This window comes from Engystomops pustulosus, chromosome 3 (genome assembly GCF_040894005.1).
Source record: "Engystomops pustulosus chromosome 3, aEngPut4.maternal, whole genome shotgun sequence".
Classification (NCBI taxonomy): domain Eukaryota; kingdom Metazoa; phylum Chordata; class Amphibia; order Anura; family Leptodactylidae; genus Engystomops; species Engystomops pustulosus.
Genome location: NC_092413.1, coordinates 122,518,043 through 122,540,965, shown reverse-complemented (window position 1 = coordinate 122,540,965; position 22,923 = coordinate 122,518,043). Strand labels below are relative to the sequence as shown.

General features: G+C 40.3%; 1 protein-coding gene across 2 annotated transcripts; it reads left to right on the top strand.

The window, feature by feature from the left end:
* The first annotated feature begins 4,285 nt into the window (after positions 1–4,285).
* Positions 4,286–19,247, top strand: PM20D2 (peptidase M20 domain containing 2). 2 transcript variants are annotated; one of them, XR_011854210.1, is made up of 8 exons: positions 4,286–4,824; positions 7,767–7,915; positions 9,583–9,725; positions 11,238–11,392; positions 14,682–14,817; positions 17,877–17,984; positions 18,374–18,509; positions 18,752–18,889. XR_011854210.1 is itself a non-coding variant. In XM_072141971.1 (7 exons), the coding sequence occupies exons 1-7, from the start codon at positions 4,396–4,398 to the stop codon at positions 18,952–18,954; spliced, it is 1,323 nt and encodes a 440-aa protein (XP_071998072.1). In that variant the 5' UTR covers positions 4,290–4,395; the 3' UTR covers positions 18,955–19,247. The 2 variants fall into 2 exon arrangements, 1 of the variants encoding a protein (XP_071998072.1); XM_072141971.1 differs by lacking the exon at positions 18,374–18,509 and having other exon boundaries at positions 4,290–4,824; positions 18,752–19,247.
* Positions 19,248–22,923: the final 3,676 nt, after the last annotated feature.

The window sequence follows — 22,923 nt, the reverse complement described above, 5'->3', positions numbered from 1 at the left end:
ATTGAGGATCGTTGCAACGCCACAGCCTACCTGAGTATTGTTACTAGTATGGTGTACCTAATAAAGTGGCCGGTGTATATTAGAACCTATTCTCTTGCTATGGTGCCATAATCTTTTTTAATTTTATGAATTAAATGGTGTTTTAATCCAAGTTTTTCCTTCAAAGATGTGCTGGACACTCTCTCTTCTTACGTTAAAAGTAAGAATGTTTTTAGTTGCTCATGGCAACCAATTACGGCTCCCCTTTAAAATATTCATGAGCACTGGTAAAATGAAATCAGAGCTATAATTGGCTGCCATGGGCAACTAAGAACATTCTTACTTTTAGACAGCTTGATAAAGCTGCCCCCATGTGGATATTTGTATAGACGTACAAATCTTTGGATGCCAGTTTATACCCTTTTTTGTCTACCAAAACCTACCAGCCATTAATTTTTTTTTTAATTTGCAAATATAAAAAACTTTGTATTAACTCCTTAACGCTCTGCGCCGTAGCTCTACGGCGCAGAGGTATAAGGAGTGTATGAAGAGGGCTCACGGGCTGAGTCCTCTTCATACAAAGGTGGGGGTTTTTGCAAAATGCATAAAACCCCCACCGCTAATAACCGCGGTCGGTGCTAGCACCGATCGCGGCTATTAACCCCCCCGTTGCCGCCGGCAAAGTCGCCGGCGGCATTTAAAAGACGGCGGCGCGCGGGCGCCGCCATCTTTTTTTCGATCGCCACGCCCCCGAACGTCATCGGGGGGCGGCGATCGGTTGCCATGGTAGCCTCGTGTCTTCTTTTGACACGAGGCTATCTGGCAGCTGCAGATTCGTTACAATGAGCCAGTGGCTCATTGTAATGAATGTGCTGCAAAAATGCCATATATTGCAATACAGAAGTATTGCAGTATATGGTAGCAGCGATCTGACCATCTAGGGTTAATGTACCCTAGATGGTCTAAAAGATAGTGAAAAAAAAAAGAAAAAAAAAAGTTTAAAAAATAAAAAAAATTAATAAAATATTAAAAGTTCAAATCACCCCCCTTTCCCTAGAACGGATATAAAACATAATAAACAGTAAAAATCACAAACATATTAGGTATCGCCGCGTCCCAAAATGCCCGATCTATCAAAATATAAAAACGGTTACGGCCGGCGGTGACCTCCGAGACGGGAAATGGCGCCCAAATGTCCGAAATGCGACTTTTACACCTTTTTACATAACATAAAAAATGAAATAAAAAATGATCAAAATATCGCACAGACCTCAAAATGGTAGCAATGAAAACGTGGCCTCATTTCGCAAAAAATGACCCCTCACACATCTCTGTGCGCCAAAGTATGAAAAAGTTATTAGCGTCAGAAGATGGCAAAAAAATTTTTTTCTTTTTTGTACACATTCGTTTAATTTTTGAAAATGTATTAAAACACAATAAAACCTATATAAATTTGGTATCACCGCGATCGCACCGAACCAGAGAATAAAGTAGGCGTGTTATTTGGAGCGAAGAGTGAAAGTCGTAAAAACTGAGCCCACAAGAACGTGACGCACGTGACGTTTTTTTTCAATTTTTCCACATTTGGAATTTTTTTTCAGCTACGCAGTACACGGCATGTTAAAATAAATAACATCACGGGAAAGTAAAATTTGTTACGCACAAAATAAGCCCTCACACAGGTCTCTACACGGAAAAATGAAAAAGTTATGGATTTTTGAAGTTGGAGAGCGAGAAATCGGCCGAAAAACCCTGCGTCCTTAAGGGGTTAAATATTGCCAGAAATAAATGTTCTTTCTCCACTTAAAAGGCTGTTATCTTCATTCTTCCGCCTCCTTCCTAAAGTAACATTCACTCTAAAATCTCTAGTGAATGGCCCATATTTATCAAAAGAAGTGTAAACTGCCCTAGGTGCAACTGGCACCCCCTGCACTGCTCCAGCAAAGTCACCAACTTTTTTTTTTTGGTGCACCTATAATGTAGTGCCGCCATGCCACAAAAGTGTTGCGGACACTTCTTAAATACATGTGCAAGTGGTTTGCACGGTATTTCTAGTGCAAAGTCAGACAAAAAACTGGCACAAATGCTTTAATAAATGTGAGCCAATTCTGGCATAGATCGCACATGAAGACATGTGCATACTGGTTGGCAATGTATTCATGAAGTGTCTGTGCAAGTATTGTGTCGACTATGCACTTAGGGTGCGTGTAGTGTGCGCCACATTCATGAAGACCGTGCTCCAGTCTTCCTGAATCTGGGACACGCTGCACATTAGTGTGGCAAACTGCACGTAAGCCGAGAAAAGACATCAGTAAATTATAGCTCTCTATACTATGTAGAAAGTAAAAGTACCAGATATTTTATTTTCTTAGATGATATCATAGCAGCTAGTTCTATCCATCATCTTAGGGAAAACTGATACATACCATACCACAGAGGCATATATCAACACCAGATACAACTGAGAATTTTCAAAAGAACGCAAATTTTATAGCAAAACTACACCACATAAGAGATGGTGTATGTGGGTCCATTGCTACTACAGGGGGATATTTATCCTAATTTATTTATTATTATTTTTTTTTATTTTGGGTTTTTTCCTTGCACATTTTTTACTTGCTCCTATTTTTGCGTGGGGTTTTTGGTGCTGTCATTTTACCGCCGCAAGCTTGTTTTTCTCCGTTGCGTTGGATCTATCTTCCCGTCTCTTGTTTTTTTTTTTGCTTGTGTTCACCTGATTTATTTTCAGCAATTTTTTAAACTTGCGCTTATGCTGGCGCTAAAATACAACTTCTCTAAGCAGGCTTTCCGGCTATCTGAGGTCAGCAATTCTAACTGCAGGTTGTTTTTGTGTGGATAATGGAGACCTGTGCACACATTGGGCCACTTTTACACCTTAAAAGTATCTTTTTATCAACTTTTTTTCCTTTGTAGTTCTGGTTAACCCCTTACCGTCGGCAAACATTAACTAAACAACGATTATGTCCACTTCCCCCTAGGCAACGATTATGTCCCCTTCCCCATAAACAATTAGCATGTCCTCTCCTCCTTGGCAACAAGTCATTTTTTGTGCATGTGTTTGTTTTTTCTGTCTTCCAGGACCTTGCTTGCTGTGGACTACTTCGGATTCGAAGGATTACTTAGATCACCAGCATTTTATTAACAAATAAAATAGTCAACAAGGGTATGTCTTTTTTTTCAATAAAACTTTCTATTTGTTAATAAAAGTGTGGGTTTTTTTCTTCACACTACTCTTCATAGTTTGCCATGGTAGTGGTGCTGTTTAGTTGATGGTGCTCACTGCTAAGGGCTGGCCTTAGTGTTTGCCTTTTTTTTTCCAAATTCACACTAACGCCAATACCATTACCCTGGTACTCACCGCCACCATTGGTACCGGGTACAAACCAGTACCTGACCATCTATGGATGGTCAGATAGTGGGGCGGCTGGAGGTTGTTATTGTTGCTATAACAATGGGCTATAAAAGTGGGCTATTCCAGCTCAGTAATGGCAGGCTGCTGTTGCTTTTTTTTGGCTGACTGGTTTGGAAAATAGGGGGGGAACTCACGCCTTTTTTTCCATTTTTTTTGGCCAGAAATGAAAAAAAATAGGCATAGGTTCCCCCTAGCAGCAGCCTGCCATTACTGAGTGGGGAAAGCCCACTGTTAGGGAGCTAGTCCAGCGCAACAATAACAGCCTGCAGCCCCCCCACTACCTGACCATCTATAGACAGTAAGGTACTGGTTTGTACCCGGCTCTTACCGATACCCCTTGTGGCGGTGGGTACTGGGGTAATGGTATTGCATTAGTGTGAATTTGCCAAAAAAAAAAAAGGCGAACACTAAAGCCAAGAAGAAATAAGCACCATCAACTAGATTGTTTTGTAGATCATACTCCATCAGATAGATGTGTATGCCTTTACAATTATTTAGAAGCAAGCTTTAACAGTTATATAATACACAAAAGATGTTATTTATTTAATTGTCTAGTGTTATAGGTTATTATTGTTTTTATCTTTTTATTGTATATGGGTACATTTATGCATTGAATATAATCTTATTAGTACAGACAAATCTTGACTTTTGCCAGTTCTGTAAGGATTGCTGACATATCTATGTTACTAGTCTCAATGTCAACTATCCCTTTACATTCTTGCTTCCAATACCTTATGTAAGCAGCTGCTAGAATAGGAGCTAGTGGCTATTTATTACAAATGGCAGTGTGGACACCTCCAGGAATGTCTCTAGAGAGTGACTGATAAACAGTTTCCTAGTTAATTCTGGGAATTGAAGTCCGCAGGACAGTGAGAGCACGTGTAGTATCCGTGTGTGTGACTACACTTCCCAGAAGGACACGGCTGTGAGCTCCTGTATGCCCTGGCACAGAGCCAGCTGCCAGGTTCACCTCATTAGCGGGCATGGGACCTGATGAGGAGCAGCGGGCGGCTGCCGGAGGTAGTGACCCTCTAGAGCAGCGCAAGCAGCGTGTCAGCGATGTGATAGAGCGAGAGTCCGGAGCATTACATGCTCTCAGCCAGGACATATGGAAGGCTCCGGAGCTGGCCTATCAGGAGCACACGGCTCATCAGCTTCTTACAAGCTTCTTCTCCAGCCGGGCATGGGAGGTGCAGCGCCACTACCATCTGGACACTGCATTTCGTGCACACTGGGCCTCTGCGCCCGCTGACAGCCCGTGTAGCATCCGTGTAGGCTTCTTGTGCGAATATGATGCTCTGCCCGAGCTCGGCCATGCCTGTGGCCACAACCTGATTGCTGAAGTCGGGGCGGCTGCTGCACTGGGACTAAGGGGAGCACTGGAGGGAATGCCACCAACACCGCCTGTCCAGGTATAGTGTCATAACTGCCTAATATTTATAGGGGGAGGATCTCCTGCACCCCTGGCAGAGCAGGCAAATGTCTCACTGCCGGAAGTGTGGGATAAACATTCTGAATACAGCTATAACCTTTGCACTACTCTGCAGTGGCTATAAAAAGCTTCCTACCGCATGTTTACTCTGCACAATATTCACTTTATCATATACTGTATATGTCTTCATCTACAGATAGCCAGGGGTGTAACTTGGAGAGACGGGGCTCCATTGCAGAGTTTTGAATGGGCCCCCCTTCACCCTTAAAAAATACTCACACATTTTTAGACTCATATATATATATATATATATATATATATATATATATAATATATATACACACATTTATATACAGTGCATTTAGCATATACACATACAGCAAAACATACATTAAGTATATACACACACCACATATACATACACCATATACTTATTACATATGCACCAACATATAGACCATATACACATACAGCAAATACATACATATACAGACATATAGCATATGCACTCCCAATAGAGAATGGATAATGGTAATTGACTGCAAGTTAGAAATATAGTAACCTACACAAATTTGTGCAGCATAGAAATAATAATGACAGTGGTCAAAAGATTTCTGTATGGACTGATGTGATTGAGGGCAGCTATGGCTTGTATCAGCTGCACAGTATTTGCTTGAGAGGCATACAATATCTTTCAAACTGGCATAGTTTTTCACACTCGTGTTTCAGTGATATTTATGGATGTATTACTGAACTATTGGTTCAATGGGGGTTTTCACATTTCTGTTGTTTTCCACTGATGCGTGTGTGAAAAAACAATTGACTACTGTGCTACGCATGAAACAAGTTATGCCCTATTCACAGGATAGGGCCTAACTTGCTTATTAGTGGGGGTCTCAGTGATGAGACCCCCACAGATCACAAAAACAGGGGATCCAATGTGCCCCAGTGACCCCTTGTCGCTCCCTGAGATGAGCGGAGCAGCTGGCCACGCATTGGCTGGGCTGCACCATTCATCTTTATGAAGCTGACGGAGATTACTCAGCAATCTTCATCAGCTACGTAGAGATGCCTGGACATGCGCCTCCTGCTGGTCTGCTCAGCTCGGGGAGCGATGTTGGGTCCATCCGGAGTACGTTGGACCCCACATTCTAGTGATATTTGGGGGTTTCATCACTAAGACTCCCCACCTAACTTGTTTCTTGTGTAAACCCTTTCCCTTTCTGCATAAAATATTGTAGTTCTAGTGATAGTATTTAATTTACCATTCCATATACTGGGAAGTGGGAAAAAAATTCCAAATGTGACAAAAAACGAATTTGCACCATTTTCTTGTGCCTTTTATGGAGCACTCCACTTTTATTTTTAATTTATTTTTACTGATTTCAGCCTCCCTACTGTACCTCCCTTGGGTCTGAACATTCATACCATATGCAGGCGGTCCCCTACTTAAGAACACCCGACTTACAGACGACCCCTAGTTACAAACGGACCCCTGGTAATTGGTCATTTACTGTACTTTAGCCTTAGGCTACAATAAACAGCTATAATAGTTATTAAAGGTGTCTGCAATTAAGCTTTATTGTTAATCTTATGAAAATCCAACATTTTTAAAATCCAATTGTCACAGAGACCAAAAAAGATTTGTCTGGAGCTACAATTATAAAATATACAGTTCCGACTTTCAACTTAATTCAACTTAAGAACAAACCTATAGAACCCATCTTGTATGTAACCCAGGGACTGCCTGTACTGGTTCTACAGTTTTACTATGCATCTGTAACAATGTACCACTTGTGTTATAGATCTGCATTAATGACAGGTCCTGGGGTCTTATGTAGACTCCAGGCTGTCATGGTTAGAGATCGTTGTTCCCTGATGTTACCAGGAGTGATGATGTATGCACCAGCACCAGTCAGTTGTTAGCCATGAAGGTTTTCTGTAGTATGCAGCAAACGTCGGTGTTGTATAGAAAGGGTTCAGCCCCCAAGCCCTCTCCATACTCCCCTTGCTGCCCACTGAAGTACTTTTTTCACTTGTTATTTTTCCCATTTTTAGTAATTTTTCTACAAATTCTGACTGTAGTGGATAAAGATAAATGACATCTCTGCTTCTAGTATAAAAGGAAACCTACCACTTCTGAAGGTAGGTATGAGATGTAAACAACGGGCACCAGCTCAGGGTGAGCTGGTGCCGGAGCTTACTTTTGCTAGTGTTTTAAACCGCTATATCGCGGTTTAAACACATTTAGATTTACAGCCCCGAGGTAGCTTCGGCGCTGCGCGCGGTCGTGCGCGCATGACGCCTCTGGCACTTCCTATTGAGGCACGCGCGCACGGCCGTGCGCAGTGCCGAAGCTACCTCGGGGCTGTAAATCAAAATGTGTTTAAACCGCGATATAGCGGTTTAAAACACTAGCAAAGGTAAGCTCCAGCACCACCTCACCCTGAGCTGGTGCCCGGTGTTTACATCTCATACCTACCTTCAGAAGTGGTAGGTTTCCTTTAAGAAGCCTTTATGAAGGAGAGTGGTGATGAGCATACTGTTTAAAGCTTCAACAAATATAAAATGTACTATAGCCTGCATCGGATTACCATCGCGGGTTATAGCTAAAGTCTATGCCAGGTCTGAGCTGGTGTAGACTTCATTCTAGATTTACAAAGATTTAAGGACCTCTTCGAAAATACAGTGTGTCGTGGGGAAATGTGTCAGTCTTAATAAATTCCCCCCATTATGTATTCCTCAAGTAACAAGCCCTAAGCCTCCTACTGCTGCTATAAACTTTAACCCACTCATGCTAATATTCTCCTCTATTTTCTCTTTTTAGCCGTTTGCATTGTTACCAGTTACACATACACTACTGGCATTACTATTATAACTTTATACATATTTGTATTTACACAGCCGTTTATTGTTTCTTAGATCACAGTGTTAGGAACACCAGCTGAGGAAGATGGTGGAGGAAAAGTTGATCTTATCAAAGCTGGAGCTTTTGAAGATATGGATGTCGTTTTTATGGCCCATCCAGCCCAAGACGATGCAGCTTTCCTTCCAGATGTTGCTGTACATGAGTGAGTAATGCAGCAGTGAATGATGACAGTGACTTTGTCATTGTTATCATGGTAAGAAATATGGAAGCATTTTCATTTTAAAGCCCATTGAATCATTACCCTAATTAAACAAGGGGAAATGTTATCTACCAGATGCAGCAATAGCTTTCTCATGTAACCCCAGACAAAAGCTGTTTTAGAAAATCATATCATGTGATTCGTACTGCTAAAAGGGGTATTCCCATCTTGGCATTCACATTTAAATAAATTCATTTGCCATAAGTAAACATTTCTTCAATTGGTTGTTATTAAAAAAAATGTTCCTGTGTAAAGATAATTTCTCACAAATGTAGTCATGTTGTCACTTAGAAACGAGATTGCTTCCCTGGATACGACCACCTCACATTGTGGCAGCAATGGCCAGAGATGCGCTATTGAGCCCTGCCTGACCACCAGGATTCAGTGATCATTACTACAGGACGACTGTAGGACATACAGTAACTCCCAGACATTTCATATTCAAAAACCTTTTGTTCCTTTGTGCAATCTCTCCAGCAGAGGTGGCCATATTCAGGGACACAGTCTTGTTTCTAAGGGACCATATGACTACATTTATGAGAAATTATCTTCACACAGGAACATTTTTTTTAATGACATCTAATTGAAGAAATGTTTATGTATGGCAGATTAATGAAACTGAATGTGAATGCTCAGATGAGAATACCCCTTTAATTGTGTCTTTGCTGTAGGACCTTTGTTACATTCTGGAATTGTAAAAAGAGATTGGGGCAGATTTACTAAGGGTTCGTGGACCGCATTTCCGACTCTTTCAGATTTGCGTTGCTTTTAAAAGGGGTTTTTGGCACACACAGTCAGATTTTGGCGCAATCATGGCATGTTTTATGCAACACAAACCGGGGGGGGGGGGGGGGGCGTGGCCGTCGGACAACCTGACTGATTTTGACTAAGCGCGGGATTTAAAATTCAAATTGTGTTGCAAAATCAGCACTCGCATACACTGGGAAGAAGAAGGTGAACCCCGGCGGACCTGAGCGGGGAAGCGACATATGTAGGAAATCGGGCGCACGATCTTGGTGAATCACACCGGACTTCATCCTCGTTGGACAGTCCAGATCGGGGATCGCGACAGGACCGGGTAAGTAAATGTGCCCCATTGTGTTCCTTGTTTTTTACCTTTGCAGGGAAAACTATCCTTTAAGAGAATAAACATATAAAGGGCTTACAAACTAGAAAACTGTAATGTCCCTATTTTAAAAAAAAAGGTGTTTATTCAAACCGGAGATACAAAATCTTGTGTGTTGATGTCAATACGCATTTAGTTTGCTACTATGAGCCCATCATATCTTATATTTCTTTCTATTATAATGTTATAAATGAATAAGCTTAGGTTTTATTTTTTTTGTCCATGTTTATATGAGGATCCTGTGGTGACTTTTGATCTTTGTTATGTAAAAGAATACATATACATCACACCAAGAGATGGTTGATAGAACAAGAAAATAATACACTGGAATTTGTGACCTTCACAGTGCTTTGCAATTTGAAACATATACATCATTCTTCAAACGTTTCCATACATACACTGCAAATAATCAGTTTAACTTGTGTACTGGTCAGGTTTTTGAGAAAAAAGAAATAATTGCTAAGAGTTGGCTTCTATTTCCTAGTGTGACTGTGAAATATTATGGAAAAGCTTCTCATGCTGCTGCATACCCATGGGAAGGAATTAATGCTTTAGATGCTGCTATTCTTGCATACAACAATATCTCTGTCTTAAGACAGCAAATGAAACCTTCCTGGAGAGTTCATGGTGAGAAATGTACCAAATCACTTTATATTCCTGTTAATATTATTGCAGAGGTCGGGCCTTTGCACATTCTGTGTCTCATTATTTCATTTACATTTAACAAATAAAATGTACTTGTAAAATAAACTTACTGCTCATTGCTATTTCTGTGCTACTACACTGAGGAGCCCTGTTGTAGAAATTCAGTCTCTACACTCAGCCTGCCTACAGCCACTCAATAGTTTATTGGTCTTTTTCTAATCTCAGCAGCAAAAAAGCATAAAGTTTTGGAGAAGAGTTAATTGAAGAGAAAATTGCCCCCTTGTTTAAAGGTACTCTGTCACTGCATTTTCATAAATACAGCTAGTGGCTGTATTAACTAGCACACCATTCTTTGAGCTAAAAATTGTTTTAGACAGATTCCCTTTAAAGAAAACCTACCATTTCATTTGATGCATTATGACCCAAACATACCTTGAGAATGTTGTAACTACACTGATGCAGGATCATATCTTGGTTATAAAATTATGATAATGAAGCTTTCTCACTCCTTTGCCTGGCTCAGAGCTTTTCCTCTCACATTAGTTATGCACTGCACCAGAGAAGGATGTAATCACTGTGTTGTGCCTGACAGGCAAAAGTAATCAATTACTGCACCATCCCCCAGCTGCTGTGTATGAGAGATCCAGCTCAGGCTGATTAGTCCTTTCTAGACTGTTAAAAAAAACTCTGTGCAATGTTAAGCAAACCAGATTTCCCAAGGTCCTGAATGTTATAATTACTTTTTCATCACAGGGATTAAACAAGATAGATGCCTGCATCAGTGTAGCTACAGTATTCTCAAGGTATGTTTGGTAGATTTCCTTTAAACGTTGTTCCATCCTCTGCCACTCTTGATGAACATTAAGTTCCATCTACTAATAAATCGCTGGGTGCATCGAGAACGTCACTAATGACCCACTTGCACAATCACCTCACTGCACATGGAGGGATAAAAGAAAAGGAGGGAGACCAGGGGTATGTATATTGCAGGATTTGTTATTTTGAGCCTAAATTAACATATTTTTAAAACCTGGTGAATCCCTGTAACAAGAGAGCTACAAACTGTAGAGGTTAGGATTAAAGGCAATGCTGCACATATTAGCAATTATAAAAGTACACTTGTTAGGCCAAGCACATGTGTTATTTGAGAATGTGTGATGATGTATTTTAAACAGTTCAAAGAAAGAAAGCAGCCCTTTTGGTTGAAATAACATTAATCTACTCAGTAGTTAGTATTTTGAAAACAATTAGTTACAGTTATTTCCTGTATTTAGTTTACTATTAGGACTTATTTACACCACCATTTCGCTAAGCTGAAGACTTGGTCTTGTGAATAAAGTCTTACACAGCACAGAGCCAGATAAAATGGTATAAAAAGTACAGTTTTGTAATGAGGGGTTTTCCCTAATTTTTAGATTCTTGTACTATTACATTTAGATAATACTTTGGTGTCATGAAGATTGACAATAGGTTTTAACAATTTTTCTTTTAAAGGAGTAATAAAACATGGTGGTGTGAAGCCTAACATCATTCCATCATACAGTGAATTAGAATTTTACTTGCGTGCACCATCACGAAAAGATCTTGCTGAACTACAGGAAAAGGCAAGCGCTTGCTTTCATGCAGCGGCAACATCAACTGGATGTAAGGTAAGTCAGTTTGTATATTTGTATTATAACTAGTCAATATTGTAAGCAAAATGTGCTCAGACCTTTTGTGTGATGTTTTCTACTATTTGTATGTAGTTAGGGAGCAGCTCAGAGGATCAGTAAATAAGACACATACAGTGCCTTGCAAAAGTATTTGACCCCTTGAACTTTTCTACCTTTTGCCACATTTTAGGCTTCAAACATAAATATATAAAATTGTAATGTTTTTGGTGAAGAATCAACAACAAGTGGGACGCAATTGTGAAATGGAATGAAGTTTATTAAACATTTGTAAAAAGAAACCTGAAAATGGGACGAGCAATATTATTCGTCCCTCTTAAGTTAATACTTTGTAGCGTCAACTTTAGCTGCAATTACAGCTACAAGTCGCTTGGGGTATGTCGATCTGTTTTGCACATAGAGAGACTGAAATTATTGCACATTCTTCCTTGGAAAATGTTCATTTGTGAACAGCAGTTTTTAGCTCTTTCCACATATTATAAATTGGATTCAGGTCTGGACGTTGACTTTGCCATTCTAATACCTGGAAATGTTTATTGGTGAAGCATTCCATTGTAGATTTTGCTTTATGGTTTGGTAGAGAATGCCTCTGAAATTGTTTTAATGCAGCAGTCACGCTGACTGGAGCATTTAACAGATTAGCGCTAACTCTGACCACTGGTGTTATATGTGGATATCAGCTGTTTGTTACAGCTCCGGTGAAGTTGAACTGCCATCTGCACAGTGCCATACATGTACGCTTATTATTTTTACCCAAAAAAAAACAAAAGTCTGGTCCTTATCCTCATTGCTACCTAAAAACTTTCTTTATTGCAACCTAGAATTAGGCTGGTGCCACAAGCGCCGCCGGCGTTTTGTATTAAGTTAACGCAAAACACTCACGCTTTCCATGGAAACGCTGATGCGAGCTTTCCGCGGCCCACCCCGGTGGGCGCGGCTTTGTTTTGCATTTGCGTTTTCAAACGCATTTTTAAAATCAGCATAGCATAGATTTGGAACCTGTCACCAGCTAAAAATCACATTCCTTTTGATAGGTTCCCTTTAACTGCTAAATAACCCTAAACTATATAACAAACTTGATGAGAATTGAAAGATGATAGTCTTTTTTTAGTTAATTATAAAGCTTTTAGAAGCAGACAATTGTTTACAAAAGATAAGTGATTTTTAAATACTCCAGCAAGTTAAAGTTTATTGTTGTATACATGTTTATGGTGTTGGAAAAAAAAAGCTTACTTCTTAATTATAGTAAAGTTGTAATTAATTGTATGCTATAAGACTAGTATCAGCACTATAGTATTTTTGCTTTTAGGATTTAGTAATGTCCTATGTCTACAGACGGTCCCCTACTTAAGGACATCCGACTTGCAGACAACCCTAGTTACAAATGGACCTCTCTGAACAGTTTGTCCACTAGTGAAGCTCTCTGGATGCACCACTGTAGTTCCAGGCTGCAATGATCAGCTGTAAGGTGTCAGACTCCAGGGGTAGTGGACCAACTGGACCACAGCGGACGATGACGTAAACCAACACCTGGGAGCAGAGTCTAAGCGGCACCCGGTTTTCACCAGAGCCTCCCGCTAAGCGGGTTGGACTTGCTGCAGCGTGGTACCACCAGGTCGCTCCACAGTCCGCAGTGGCGCCCAAAGCGAGGTACAAAGTCGAATAGCAGAATCGTAGCCAAGGACAGGCAGCACGGGATCGGAGTCAATAACGGAACTGGGGTCACAACGGGTATTCACAACATGAGCACAGGGCCCAGGAACAAGCTTTCTCTAATGCTATGAGACAAAAAGATTTGGCGGAGTGTTCAGGAAGAGGCTGGCTTATTAGGAATTCTGGGAATGGTCAGCACCAATCATTCGGGAGCGGGTGAATGCACGCCCTAGGAGGCGGGGGCGCACACGCCTGACCATTGAGGCAGGAATGAGGACAGGTGAGCTGGGGTGACGGGGCACGAGTGAGCCCGTGAGCTACAATTATAAAATATACAGTTCCAACTTACATACAAATTCCACTTAAAGGGAACCTGTCACCAGGGACCTAATTTTCACTAAATGCAGGTTACAGAAGCCCATCCCACCTGCATTTCAGCTTTCTCTAAGCATTTGCATTACAATATAATTGTGCGTAATAACTTACCTTGCTCCCTGACGGAATCCCCTGTGTAGTCCCAGGGGGTGTGTTTTGGTTTGGATGTTTTTGAAAAAAAATGGGACACATTTACTTAGAAAGACAGAAACTTCACTAAAAGTGCTCTTTCCATGTATAATGGTTGGTGCAACAAATTCATTAAGAACGTGTACTAGAAATCATGAATCTGTCGTTTCCCTGCACTGGCCCGACAGAGTTCACCAACTTTTTTGTGGTGCACCTTTAACATAGGGTGTGCAAAACAATTTGCATGTTAATTACGGAATCGGACCCAGCCCCGAACACCCCCACAATAGCGGCGCAAACACTTCTTAAATACCTGTGCAAGCCGTTTTCACATGAGCAACGTGCAAAGTCTGTCAGAAATGCGGCTCAAAGCCATTAGTAAATGTGCCCGAACATGTGACTGACTGTTAGCCTTTGTGCTCCTGTACAGCTCCTCCTTCACAGAGCTCACAGCCTAGTGAGCTGACATCAGTGGGAGAGGGAGGAGCTGTACAGTAGCACTAGGTGGGGGCTGAGAGCTGAGCAGTCTGCAAAATAAACAAGTCACATGTTGTTTTTTGAAATGCATCCAAACCAAAGCCAACCCCTGCTTTGGATGCAATCCTACACAGAGAATTTTGTCAGGGTGCAAGGTAAGTTATAAAAAGTTATAAAATAATTATATTGTAATGCTTAGAAAAGGCAGGAAGGCATATTTGCAATGCAGGGGTTATGGGCTGCTGTAACCGGTCATCAATGAAAATGTGGTCAGGTTCCCTATTTAAACCTAAAAAACCTATCTTGTACGTAAACCAGGGACTGCCTGTATTGGATATAATGTAGTTAAGAATTTACTGTAGCTTTAATAATGTGCAGATCTTACCGCATCTGCAGTAGGGGGAACATAAAGATGTTTGCTAGTAAGCCGCGTCAGTGCTGTGCACCTGACTTCTCTCCTGTCGGCATCTTAACCAAGCATCATTCATATGCAGAGTTGGACATTACTGAATCCCAACAGCGCAATGCTATAAGGCTGTGACAGCCTAATAGCATACAATATAAAACCCAGCACGACATTTTACTGCTACTGATCTTTTTCTTCCTGCTGCTTATGGCAATTTCTTCCTTCCAGGTGGAGTTATGCTCTCTCACTCATGATTATTATAATGTCCTTCCAAATAAAACTCTTGCAAAAGCATACACAGAGAATGGCAAACAACTGGGGATGCAGTTTACTTCCAATGAACAGGTTTTAAATGCTTTGTCAGGTAAAGTTTCACTGTGCAAGCACAAGTTGTGTCCTGTAACTATAACTGTTTATTGATGATTGGTGATGAGAGAGAGATGAACTGCAAAAGTATGTAGCACATCAATCTAATAACTGATAACTCGCATCATGAAAATTCTGTCATATATAACTAACATGTTTGGTTTTTATGAGAAGTGTGAAGGTGGAGTGAATGGTGGAGCATATTCTCTTTAAAGGGTATCAATCAAGTTTATTTTCCACACTAAAGCGCCATCACGTCACCCGGCAGCATTTCTACATGCCCACTGTCTCATTCTTCTCCTATCTGATGACATTCTTTCTTCAAATCTTGCTCATGTGCACTTCTTCCTGGTGCGCTGAAAGAAGGTAGTAGAAGACAGCGTAACACAAGGAACAAGTGTGCTAGCTTTGAAGAGAGAATGGCTATGTGATCAGATAAATCAGGTAAATCACTAAATAATGTGTATGTTTTATCAACATGACAGCGGTGTGATTTAGTGGGGAGAAAAGACTTAAGTGGATGTAATAGAAATACAAAATATCAACCTTTGTAAATGTTACAGAACTTTGTTGAACACTTAAAATAAATTTGATTGTATATACTACAGAAAGAATCCGTGATGTACATAGAAATCATGGGGCACCGTGAAAAGTTAGACTTGGGCTCCTAAAAATGTTTTGAACTTTTGAATTTTAGGCTCCATGTCTCACCATCCACTACAGCTTTGAGCATGAGACCATTTTCTACAGAATCATCTTTGCTATCTTGTACATAAATCTGACTGGCAACTATTTAGCATACACTCAGTTGTGCAGATTTTTGTAAAGTGACTGCATTGTTTCTTTTTTGCACCTATTGTTTTGGTGGTGGAACACTCTTTTATTTCTTGCATACATACAGCCTGTTCACACATTCCCTAGTAGTGCATTAGGGACCTTCCATTTATTTGTAAATGGAAGGTCACTAGTTCACATAAAGGAGCAGTCATGAAGATTTTCCCAAGAAAAGAGAAGTGGGATTATTCAGCTCAATGATGGCCATCTTTAACCAAGAAAATTGACAATTGACATAAATTCCAAAGTTGCACCTTGCAATGCGCATTACCCCGCAGGTACTGTTTTTGCGGGTCCTTCTGCTCCTCTTCGACTCCTCTTTGGGTCCCCTTTCGATGCCGGCGGCTCACAAACCATGACGTTGACAGGTAGCTGGTGTCATTGTGTGTGCAGGCCTTGCGCGAGATGCTGAAGAGGAGCCGAATGACCCAAAGAGGAGCCAAGAGGAATGGAAGGACCTGGCAAGTGCCTGACGTAATTGTGTGTGCATGGGCTAGCAGTGGCTGGCAGGGGCTGGCAGGCTATATAATACAGTGGCTGGCAGGGGCAGGGCCTGGCAGGCTATATACTGGAGGGCTGGGGCTGGCATGCATTATACTGGGGGATATCGGCTGATCAGTTTTATATTGGCTAGAGGCTGTGACCAATGTATTTCCCACCCTATACTTATACTCGAGTAAATAGTTTTTCCCAGTTTTTTGTTTTAAAATTAGGTACCTCGGCCTATACTGGGGTCGGCTTATACTCGAGTATATACAGTTGTCCATAGGCAATTTACCACAAGCAGAATATATGTGATTATCCATAGCAACTCAAAAAACTTTTTATTGACAAACTACAATTAGAGATAAGTATCTGCTTCTCTTTTGATGAGAGACTTCAAAGGCACAGAGACACTAACATCTGACTCCTGAATGGAATTCACCCCTTCCAATATGCACCTATGAAAAATTGAGAACTTATAAAAGAGTTCTGGGATTAGATTTCTGTCAAGACATGGTTGAATCAAGAGCATTCCCAGAAGGATTGAGCATGCCCAGTGGATTAAAACATGTAATTGTGTCTGTGTTTTGCTCCTACAAATCTAAATTAAACTTTTTAATATGACAAGAATTCCATTACTAAGGACATACTAAAAAGTTAAAAACAAAATAAATTTGTTTATAGTGTCAGGGTCAAAGCTGTAGTGGATGATGAGATATGGAGCCTGAAAGTCAAAGTTCAAAACGTTGTTACCCTATTGCTCATCAGTGTATGTCACTATTTATCTAATCTAATTTTAATACAGCCCCCTAACACCCAATTTCCCTCCATAAGCAGTGCCTCCTGTAGTTTATTCTTAAGTAATAGACTTTAAAAAAATCAATGTTTACCTACTTTGTGCGATCTATACATTCACCTGCAGATGTCTACGGTATATAGCCATCCATGTAAACTACAAAGGAAGATTTAAAGACATTCTTATTGGTAAAAATGTTTAGCCTCTTCATTTGCACAAACAGAAGTAAAGAATAAAAAATGGCAAAGGTGTACCTCGACACACAGCTACCATTCATTCTTTGTTGGTTTTCGCAGGTCTTTACTTCTGACGTTTGTGGCACACTTATAGAGGTACACAACTGGAAAGACTTATGTCTTTCCCTAATTATGGTAGGCTGGTAATTTGAGCAAGTACACCATAGATATTTAATTTTAATGTATGTAGAAGTAATGCACCTAGACCAGAGTAATTGTAATTCTGCATATTCTCAAATAACTGAACACCAGAATAACAGCATGCACTTGGCAGTACACTGTTCGTTTTACTTATTGCCTCTGTATATGAAGTGCAGCAGAATATGCATTTCAAAACAGCAAAAAACGGGAACATTGCTTCAGCATTGTGAATGGTAAACCACAATATGTAGCCCTACTGATTCAAGGAAAAATCTTGAAGATAAAAAATAGCTAATTTCCAGCACTCATAGCAGCACATTTTTTAAAAAAATTACAAACTGTATTCCATTAGGATAAAAGATGTTTTTTTTTTTTTTAATTCTAAAAGAAAATTTGGCATTAATGTGAATATTGCAACAGGAACCTGTCATTAGGTTTGAATGTTAAAATCTACTGACAAGTTCCCTTTAAGTATGACCACCAAATGCAAACTGTAATATATCAGAGAGAAGTTGTTTCTTTGTGTAACTCTTTTATTACATATTATGATGTGTTTCTTCTTTATAGGTTCAACAGATTTTGGGAATGTTACTTTTGAAGTTCCTGGAATTCATCCCTATTTTTTCATTGGTTCAGATGCCCTTAATCACACTGCAGAATATACAGAAGCTGTGGGTAAGCAGTCAGACAATTTAATAGATAAAGGAAAATGTATCAGGCAGATGTCTATTGTGAATGTAATGGTAGGGTACAGTGAAAGTCACTGGGGCACATTTATCATAAGTGTGGCTTTGTTCGCCTGCTTTTTTTTGGCTTTGTCAGATGTATCTTAGTGTTTTTTTCTTATTGATTCATGTGGCATTTGGTCTTTTTAGTAAATTTGTGAATTTTTAAAACAAAAGTTGCAAAAAGTCTCCAGAAGTCACTATCAATTATAAGGTTATTAGGAGGTAGCCATAGATTTGCGCCAAGATTTCTTTTCAGTTGTAGCAACCAGTGTGCCTATATTCTCATGCATTCTTGCTCTCCACAACACTATCCCCCTTCCTCCCCTGACTGCTTAGTGCACCTGACTGGGATAGAGGAGGGTCAGAGGGAGTTGATTGAGTGTATAGAAGAGGAATAAAGCATGAGGAGATTGAGACACAACTGCTGCCAGTGCCCCTCAGGACTCTCCACACACTGCTGTCACAGAGCCAGGTAATGTAAAATAACGTTTTATAAAGTACCGTCAGTATTCAGAATGCTTTTTAAAATGAACATAGTATAGTCTATTGGAAGCTGTCACCATGACATTCATGATTACAGGTTCACTTTAAGAATGTCTAGTCAAATGTGTCTAAAATTCTGATAAACCGTTATGGCAGTTATGGCAATTTATGCTAAAATTCTTGCTCTACAAATCTACCTGATGTTTTTTCATTTTTCTTGTCATTGTACAGGCTTAGAAAAAGCTCAATATTACACACTTCGGACTGCAAAAGCACTGGCCATGACATCACTAGATGTGATCTTCAACCCAGATATGCTTGAAAGTATCCGCCATGACTGGAAGATGACAAAACAACAGGAAGAGGAGATTAATTCTGGAATTGTTAAGAAAACACAAGAGTCTAGAGGTGGAGCAGGATGTGCTTCATTCTGAATCTCTAATGGGTACTGCTCCTCCCCAATTGATTCTAACATTGCAAATTGAAACGCGGAGCACAATATATTGATCATTGGGGGATGTGACTAAAGTAAGTGTCATTATAATTTGCTGGCACTTGTTACTATAGGTAATCTTTGAACGGGTACTTCGATGAACAGAGATCTTTCTACATTTTCTACTAAATGGCACCTGTTGTTTTTATTTTAATGCCACCAACTGCATGTAATAGGCGCATTGTAGATCGATATTAGCAAATGTGATAAATAAATGTGCTGTGCTTACTTTTACATGCCTTGTCATAGTCATCATGATTTAGTGATTGTAGCTTTTTCTTTTTAGATATTAGCACTTTAGAAGTATCCCTTGAATACTTTGAAAAAGAATATAATATGAGTGCTTACTTTTACAGGGTCTTGTCAATCACTCTTTTTTACTGTACAGAAATGTCTGATATGATCCAAGAGGTATAATACAATTTAATCTTTCGTACATATGTCCCACGAATACAGCACTTATTCTTCAATTGTTACTATCTCTTCTTGATGGTTGCACTGCCTACAAATTCTTCCCTTTAAAATAAGTTTTCCATTTTGTCCAATCATGAAAGCACGACTAGGGGTCCAGATATGTAGGTAAAGCAACACAGAGGGGCACATGCACTTTGAACCTTTTTAACATGCGTTTAAAACCACCTCCCTTCAAAGTTTGCCGTTACTGCAGTGTTATCACCACATATTAAATCCATGCCTGCTGTTATTAGGCATAGGAAAGCTCTTTGCTTTTGTTCACACAACTATTAAAGAACTAAACTCAAATATATTAAAAAGGTAAAACTTCTAAGACACATTTAACCAGCTGGACAGCAGAAAAAGAAGACAAAGCCAAAACAAAAGTGCATGTGCTCCAGAAAGGCTTCTTCTCTTCCTGACCCCTTGGAGGACAGAAGCAAAAGGTATGAATAAAAAGTTTTTATCTATTTTACACCCTTTTTCTCCTCTAGCAACGAGACTACAGTAAACTTTTACAAGGATCGTCTGGTAGTTACAGGGCCGTATTATTGAATTACTCTCTGGCATCTTCCCGTAAAGCCTTACCTGCAGCCCTGGAGGGTTGAAGGCTGGGCGTGCAACATAATGGGGCTCATTTACTAAGGGCCCCGCGGGGCCAGACATCCCAACGATTTCTGTTTTGTGCAGCTGGGACAGGGATTTAAAAGGGGGTTTTGGCGCATGTGATCAGATTTTGGATTCAGACAAACCACGGGATTTAACTTAAAAATTGTGTTGCATGCCCAAGCACTTACATGCATCGGGAAGAAGAAGGTGAACTCCGGCGGACCTGAGCGGGGAAGTGACACATGCAGGATATCGGGCGCACGATCTTCATGAATCGCGGCAGAGTTCAACCTCGTCAGACAGTCCAGATAAGGGATCGCACAGCGACCGGGTAAGTAATTGTGCCCCAATAAGTTCTGACCACTTTATGTTGCAGGCATGTCAGAGATAGTATGTGAAAATGCTGGAGTTCTACCATTGGTGCATGATTCCTGTCATACGCAGAGCATAGTCACATAGTTGGCAGGCTCATGTGGTGGACTATTCTTATGGTCAGGGGCAGTTCTCCATGATGTACACCTACAAAGGGGCGTTTCAGGGGCATGGATTTACAGCGGCCTACATGACAAGGAGATCATCTACTGTAAAATAAAGGTATGGCATGGATAGTCTTCCCTCCACAACTGTCTGGGGTATATGTTGTGTTATTCTAAAAATATCCGAAATATGATGGAATAATATCTGTTCTTTACTGATAAAACGGACAATTTCTGCAATGCTCTCGTGAAAAGTCCCTTGGATGTGTGAGACTTGTTGAAAATAAATAAATGGTGTCTTGTGAATTTAAGAATACATTTTTGTTCGATCCTTAAAATGCTACCTCAGGGAACCAAGTTCCAAAAGTGGATGTGCAAGTTGTAAAAACACTTCCCTGAAAGAATTTTTCTCAGCTGATAGACTGTATGTATATGACAATGGATACTGGGGCACATTTACTAAGGCCCTTGCCCCAGTTTTCAGTCGGACTTTGCATGTTCTTTTTAGTGCAATTTTCTTGCACAGTTATTTAAGAAGAGCCTGTGCCAACGTGGCCCTTTTGTGTGACGTAGCTGCACTGGGGATCATGCAACACAAATTCATGAATCTGGTGCACCCTGCACTATACACAGGCAAACTGCATTTAGTGTGCCCCATTGGGGCAGATTTATCAAGCTGTCTGAAAGTCAGAATATTTCTAGTTGCCCATGGCAACCAATCACAGCTCAGCTTTCATTTTACCAGTGCTCATGAATATTTTAAAGGTGAGCTGTGATTGGTTGCCATGGGCAACTAGAAAAATTCTGACTTTCAGACAGCTTGATAAATCTGCCCTATTGTGTTTAGAAAGCATGCAAAACTGTCTGCTACAATTATTGAAACCAATATGGCACCTTAGTAGTTTCTTCCATCTCTATTTGAAAAGATCAGTTAACCCCTTCCCGCACCAAGACGTAGAGTTACATCAGAACTTTAAAGTGTCACTGTTGTGTGTGACAGTGACACAAAGTCACAATCTCCTCGCTGGCTGCCGGGTCCGGTAACCTAGTAACCGGGAAGGGACCTATCATAGCGGTCCCTTGCCGGTGATCGCTTATATATTAAAAAATAAATAAATAAAAGTCTGTGTTAGTCTTATAATCAATTAGTGTAAGTCAGAGTCAGTCAGCACCATCAGTGAGTCCGTCAGAGTAAGTTAGTGTCAGCATCAGTAACTGTCTCACTGATCAGTCCTGATAACTCCTAATCTAAGGGAGCTTTCAGTTCTGTGTTCTCTGTCAAAATAACTTATTAAAAATTTTTTTTTAAAAGTTAGTGTTAGTTAGTGTTATAATCAATTAGTGTCAGTCAGCGTACATCAGTGAGCGTCCGTCAGTGACAGCATCAGTAACTGTCTGTCTCACTGATCAGTCCTGATAACTCCTAATCTAGGGGACATTTGAGTTTCTTTGTTCTTTGTCAAAAAAACTTATTAAAAAAAAAATTCAAAAGTTAGTGTTAGAATCAATTACTGTCAGTCAGAGTCAGTGAGTGTACGTCCATCAAGGAGCTTTCAGTTCCTTTTTTTTGTTAAAAAAAGAAAAAAACAAGTCAGTGTCAGCCTAACGCCAAACAGTGTTATTCACTGTCAGACTGACAGTTTTGAACAGTGACAGTTCGTCAGTGTCCACCAGCAGCAGTCAGTGTCACTCCAGCTGTCAGTGTGTAAGATTGTTACATTTGCAAGTAAAGTACATTACACATTGTTACAGTTTTAAATTAAGTGCATTCGACAAAATGACACAAAGAACATACAGTGCTGAAGAGGCGTATACTATGTTAGCCTCAGACACAGAATCAGTGAGTGAGGGAGGCTCAGTATTTGTTCTGTCCTCCTCTTCTTCTTCCTCATCTGATAATGAAGAACCTCCTCGCAGGGTTAGGAGGGCCAAAAGTCCAGTTTTACCTCCAGAAAGTAACTGGTTTCCCGCAGCCTCCTATGTCCCCCAAGTACTTGACTTTACCGCTGTTCCAGGAGCCCAAGTACAAACAGCAGGGTTATCTGAAATTGGCCATTTCAAATTATCTTTTTACAGATGACCTGATGGTCTTGATTGTTGAGCAAACTAACTTATATGCCCAGCAATTTTTAGAAACCAACCACAATTCCTTTTATGCCAGGCCATATAGATGGTATCCAACCACTAGAGAAGAAATTTAAAAAATTGGGCGATTGGCACTGAATATGGGTCTTACAAAAAAAACACCTGTAAGGGACTATTGGTCTAAAGATCACTTACATCATACCCCCTAGTACGGATCAACAATGCCCAAGGCTCGCTTTGAGGCCATCCAAACATTTCTCCATTTTGCTGACAATTCCCAATGCCCC